This window comes from Tupaia chinensis, unplaced genomic scaffold, assembly GCF_000334495.1.
Source record: "Tupaia chinensis unplaced genomic scaffold, TupChi_1.0 Scaffold149798_1, whole genome shotgun sequence".
NCBI lineage: Eukaryota > Metazoa > Chordata > Mammalia > Scandentia > Tupaiidae > Tupaia > Tupaia belangeri.
Genome location: NW_006209642.1, coordinates 1,696,820 through 1,702,721, shown reverse-complemented (window position 1 = coordinate 1,702,721; position 5,902 = coordinate 1,696,820). Strand labels below are relative to the sequence as shown.

The following is a 5,902-nucleotide window of genomic DNA, read 5'->3' as shown; positions in this document are numbered from 1 at the left end:
TGATTTCTCGCTTTCTGTCTCTATGTCTCTGTCTGGTGAACGTACATGCCCTATAGAGAAAACCTCTCAAAAAAAAAAAAAATACTACTTGTATTTATTTCATTTTAAAAGTTTATTTCATGACAGAGGGAGAGAGAGAGAAATGTACACAAGACAGGCACCCCTAACAGGGCCCTCATGATACCATCCAACCCCAGTCAGCTTGGTCCGAAGGAGGAGACAGACACAGAGCATGGACAGGGAGATTTCAGGGTGAAACCCCAGAACTGGTCCACCTGGGTCCAGCATTTGCAGAGCATGGCATTACCATTGTGTCAATTCTTCTGGCCTTATTTACTCTCACCACAGGAAGATTTTTAGTAAAGTAGGAAAGAAAACTAGTTTCAGAATCATAGGTTTCAATTAATGGTCTTACTATGAGTGACCTCTGTAAATCAATTCACTTTGCCAGTCCTGAATTTCTCCATCTGCTACATAATGTTGTTTAAAATTTCAAATAAAATATGATCAAGAAGCATTTGTTAAACTGCAAAGAATCATTACAGATATAAGGCAGCATTAGTGTTACACTTCAAGTCAAGACCCTGTGCTAGACATTCAAAGGACCAGAAGATAAATCGCACATGTGTATCCATACCTTTAAGGGTTATTAACTAGTAGGAGCAAATAGTACACCACAAAGCAAGATATATTTCTACTGAAAGAAAAGTGCAGAAGCACAGAACACACAAAAGACTCATCTCCTTGAAGAGGATCCAGAAAGTTCTATTTGAACAGATGTTACAGACTAAGTAACTGGCAAGTGAAAATAGCATGCAAAAAGGGAGCAGGTATGCCCTATAACATCATCAACATAAGGAAAAGGCAAGCCTGGGACCTCCTTAACGTTCCACTTTTGATTAGTGTAATTTTACGTTTCAAGAAGCATTCTGGGGGCCAGCAGTTAGCGTAATGGCTATGTCGCTGGACTCCCACGTAGTCGACCGCGGTTCGAGTCCCAGACCCAGTGGCTTAAAACTCACGGCAGGCGCGTGTGCGTGCGTGCCCAAGATCCCGAGAGGAGACTGGAGGAGAAGGGATTGCGGCATGGCCACCTCCCCTTGGGGGGGATTTCCTGCTTTCTGTCTCTCTGTCTGTCTGGCGAGTGCATGTGCCCTATAGCAAAACCTCTCAAAAAAAAAAAGAAGCATTCTGACCAAAAAAAAAAAAAAAAAAAAGAAGCATTCTTTCATAAAATATAGATGATAAAATAGCTTTCTATAATTTAGATTTAGTAATGGATGAGAAAATAGAAAATAAGAAAAATTAAGGTTTTTCTACATTATATCAGGGGATTATCCAAATCAGCCCACTTGCTGGCACAGTACAGTACAATAACCAATGACAGGCAGGATGGTGAGCTCAAGGATGAAATGAATCACTTAAGAACTGTGGTATTTCTGAATCTAAGGAAGTGAACAAAATCAGTCAAGAGTTAATTAAAACGTGATTTTCTGTTGTTCATTCAAAAAGAAAACATATATTGATTTGTTTTCTCTCCACTTTCACATACTTTTAAAAGAAACTCTAATCAACAAATACACATTCCAAACTGAATCTAATTTTTTGTACTCTAGTTGTTTATTTTTACTCTAGAGATCTGTGCACTTCATTTAGCAACCTGCCCACAAATTCGTCACTAATCAACCAGCCCTTAGTGCCTAAAAATATACAACTTCAAAAAGCACTGCTCTTAATTAGATCAAAATGAATACACTTTGAAACATAAAATTTGTATCCAAATAATTACTTAATCATATATACCTATTTAGTTACTTAAAAGCTGTTTTCGTATTTTATAATTAGCAATAAAATGACAAATAATATCAACAAAGTAATGATATGTACTTCTTAAGGCAAAATGATTAGCTCAAATAGGGAACCATTAAGAAGGCATTTCTACATTAAGGAAAAGAATAACATTACTGCTTGGAAATAATGCAGTGGTTTTTACTAAATAAATCTGCTATGTATATGACATTTCAAATTGATAAAGTTATATCAAACTTAGAGAAATATATCAAATTGATAGGTATATCAAATTCCTTTTAATTACTAAATTGATACAGAAGGGCCTGAGGTATTACAAGTTTTTATCATAGTCTTTAGTAGTTTGGTTATTTTTGGTCATAGAGCACATAAACTTGCCAGAGAGAACTAGACAAAGACAGTGAGAAGGAAAGTGAGACATCACCCCTCAGGGGAATGGCCATGCTGCAATCCCTTCTCCTCCATTGTCCTAGGATTTTGAGCATACATGTACATGTTCCTGGCATGATTTTCAAGCCACTAGGTCAAGTACTCAAACCACAGCTGGCCATGTGAGAGTCCAGGGCCTTAACCACCATGACACCTGGTAGTCTATTTTTAAACTAGAGAATATATGTTAGGGACTCATAGATTATTGCAGATATTAGACAATATACATTGTACTAATTAAGACCAGAACAGCAAAAAGAAAATTGTCCCCAGCTTAGATTTTTAAAACAGAAACACTTGATTATTAAGGTTTAGTAAATATTTTCTTTTGTTAGGGAGAGACTTTTGCTATAGGATGCATGTGCTCGCTGGAGAGAAAGAGAGAGACAGAAAGTGAGAAGTCACTCCCTGTGGGAATGGCCACATCGCAATCCCATCTCCTCTACTCTCCTCTTGGGATTTTGGGCACTCACACACCTGCACCTGACCTGTTTCAAGCCACCAGGTTGGGACTCAAACTGTGGTTGGACATGTGGGAGTCCAGTGATGTAACCACTATGCCATCTGCTGGCCCCAAGGTTATAATAAATATTTAAGCAACTCCCTCCAACTAGAATGAAAAGTTTTGGAATCCAAAGTTCCTGTAAGTGTTTTAAGTATTAATACGTACAGTAAAACCTAAAATTGATTGAGGAAGTATATTCTTTTCTACTGTGTAAATCCTTGCTATATTTAAATTTCTTACTAACTTCAGGAAATTTAAATCAGGCAGAATAACCTCATGTAATAAATGATAAAAAGTCTTTCCAAAATCAGTATAAGAATATAATACCATAATGTCAAGAAGAGGTATTGTCTAATTAAGAGAAAAAGGTTTCTAGTGGGTAAACCCATGAGAATGCACACAGTTTGCTAAAAAGAAACCTATCAATGTGGTCACATAAATGAGTCAAACCATCCCCAAGATCAAGATAACCTTGTCCATGAAAGAACTGACAAAATTCAACATTCTAATGTGATTAAAAGTAAGGAAACAAAACCCAACACTTTACAAACAAGACTAGAAGGGTTGTTCCATAATAATGACATGAAATAGCCCTTACCAATAAACAGTTACTACTTAGTGGTAAAATTCTGTATGAATTTTCAATAATAAAAGTCTAAAACATATACATAATGGGACCAGCAGTTGGCATAATGGCTATGTCGCTGGACTCCCATGTAGTAGACCATGATTTTACCAACACTTTACAAACAAGACTAGAAGGGTTGTTCCATAATAATGACATGAAATAGCCCTTACCAATAAACAGTTACTACTTAGTGGTAAAATTCTGTATGAATTTTCAATAATAAAAGTCTAAAACATATACATAATGGGACCAGCAGTTGGCATAATGGCTATGTCGCTGGACTCCCATGTAGTCGACCATGATTTTAAGTCCCGGATCCGGTGACTTAAAATTCACGCTGGGCACAGGTATGTGTGCACCCAAGATCCTGAGAGGAGAATGGAGAAGGGATTGCAGCGTGGCCATCCACCCTGGAGCCGGGGGGTAACTTCTTGCTCTCTCTCTCTCTCTCTCTCTGTCTTTCTGGTGAACGCATGCGCCCTATAGCAAAAACCTCTCCCCCCCAAAAAAAACTATACATAATTATGACTCAGAGTTATATTAGAAGAACTAATTAATAAATATGAAGATGAAATAAAATACATTATTATTACAAAGTTGGAGAAAAAGAATATGAACACAAATCTAGAAATAACATGTAACTTCATGGATATAAAAAAGATAATGACTTTATTATTAGCAATAACTCAACAGAAAATAAAAATGCAATACACATGTCAAACTACTCTAAGTAGCAATATCTGTAATGATAAATGTACCATATCTATGTGGAAGAAATTACATGACTTTTGTAAAATATAATACAAAGCAAAAAAATAACAAACTTATATACCATGTTCCTAAACTTTAAATACCATATTCCTAAATAGAAAGACTGAGTATAGTAAGAACATAATTTTTCTCAAAATAATTTATAATTTAACATAATAGCAATCTAAAGTATATGCAAATTTTAATGTCCAATTTGAACTGTGCAAAATTATCTTAAACTACATGTAAAAGAATCTAAAGGGAGACATAGTAGCTGAATTAACTTTTTTGAGGGAAGGTTAAAAAAATGATAGGCTTATTCCTACTTAAGATTAAGATGTATGTATTTTCAATAACTAAAATATATGTAATTCAGAAATGGAAGAGATGTGGCGATTACATTCTATTTTAAAGAGTGTATATATGAATCAATAAGATACTAAGACAGGTGGGAAATTAGTAATATTATTATATTAAAAAAAATCAACATTTAATCAAACTTGCTCATATTCAAAGAAATGTAAATGTTAAAAAGTATTCAATTGGTGATTAGTTTTTAAAAAGCCAAATAGCCAGAACTGAAGGACAAGTACTTGTTCCATCTGTGTTAGGAGAATAAAATCAAAGCAACTTGATAATAGGAGCCAAGAGACTTAAGGGTTCATATCTTTTGATTAAGTATTCCTATTCTGGGTTTAGACTGAAAGATTTAATTCAAAAAATGCAAAAAGCTTTAGACTCTAAAATATTAGTGCTGGCCTGATTACAACATAATAAAGAAAGAATCCATACCTCCACCAATGAAGGACTGGCTGTACACAGCAGGGAGACATCTGTGGCTACTACTGGCTGTGGTCACACAGGTTGGGCACTACACTACTCTAGGTTTTAAAAATCATTAAAACTTCCTAGATCCCAATGGCAGGAACTAAAGCTGAGGTGCAAGTTAATCAGCTAGATGTTTTTCTTATATAAGACATGTATCTTACACACCAGACAGCGTTGATAAGAATTCTTTTCCTCTGTTGCCATACTCTTTACATTATCCTTATGAAGAAAAAATTGTTACAGCCATTAAAAATCCTGCCTGTCACAGACACTCAGAAGTCAATGCCCTGAGTAGATGAAACTGAACTCTCAAAATGCCAGTGATCTACTTACTATAAAGCATGAATTTATTATACCAGACCTGGAGGAAAAAGATCAGTTCAGGGATTTAAAAAAATACTTATATTAGTTTAAATGTAATTCTTGTATTTGATGAGAATGCATTTTCCTTAAAGACATTGAGATTTGGGAATCGAAAAAGTGCTATACTCTATGGATTACCTGTGATGGTGCAAAACCAGACATATGAAAAGCTGAAAACACAAGTGGCACCTCTGCTTTGAGTAGCATTTCGATATAGTGAGTGCTGCAAAAATAGACGGGGTGGATGCCAGATTCTATAGTGTCAGGAGGTAGGTACTTCTGCATAAAAGAGAAATTAAGAATTAAATAATGAATTTTACAGACAAATGTTAAATAATAAAATTAATGTGGTGGAATAACAAGTTACTGTAAATACTATAATCATGTAAAGTCAAAATGCTGTAAAGCTGCAGAAAGAACAAATCTTGATAAAGGCACTGTTATATATATTTCAAGGCATAGGAATAAGTTAATACTTTGTAACTTTGGCAATGTCAATCCCTGTGGAAAAATGGGAAATGATGTTGCATGAAAGAATAAAAAAATATGGTGAATGCATGAGTTATAAATGCTTTAGTTTTTTTTTTCTT

The 5,902-nt window shown here is 35.0% G+C and overlaps 1 protein-coding gene across 1 annotated transcript in view; it reads right to left on the bottom strand.

Annotated features, from left to right (window-relative positions):
• TBC1D32 (TBC1 domain family member 32) overlaps positions 1-5,902 on the bottom strand; it is a 226,089-nt gene that overhangs the window by 23,677 nt on the left and 196,510 nt on the right. Inside the window, exon 32 of the mRNA XM_027769471.1 lies at positions 5,451-5,591. Coding sequence (XP_027625272.1) covers positions 5,451-5,591 — 141 coding nt within the window. The remainder of the gene's footprint in view (positions 1-5,450; positions 5,592-5,902) is intronic.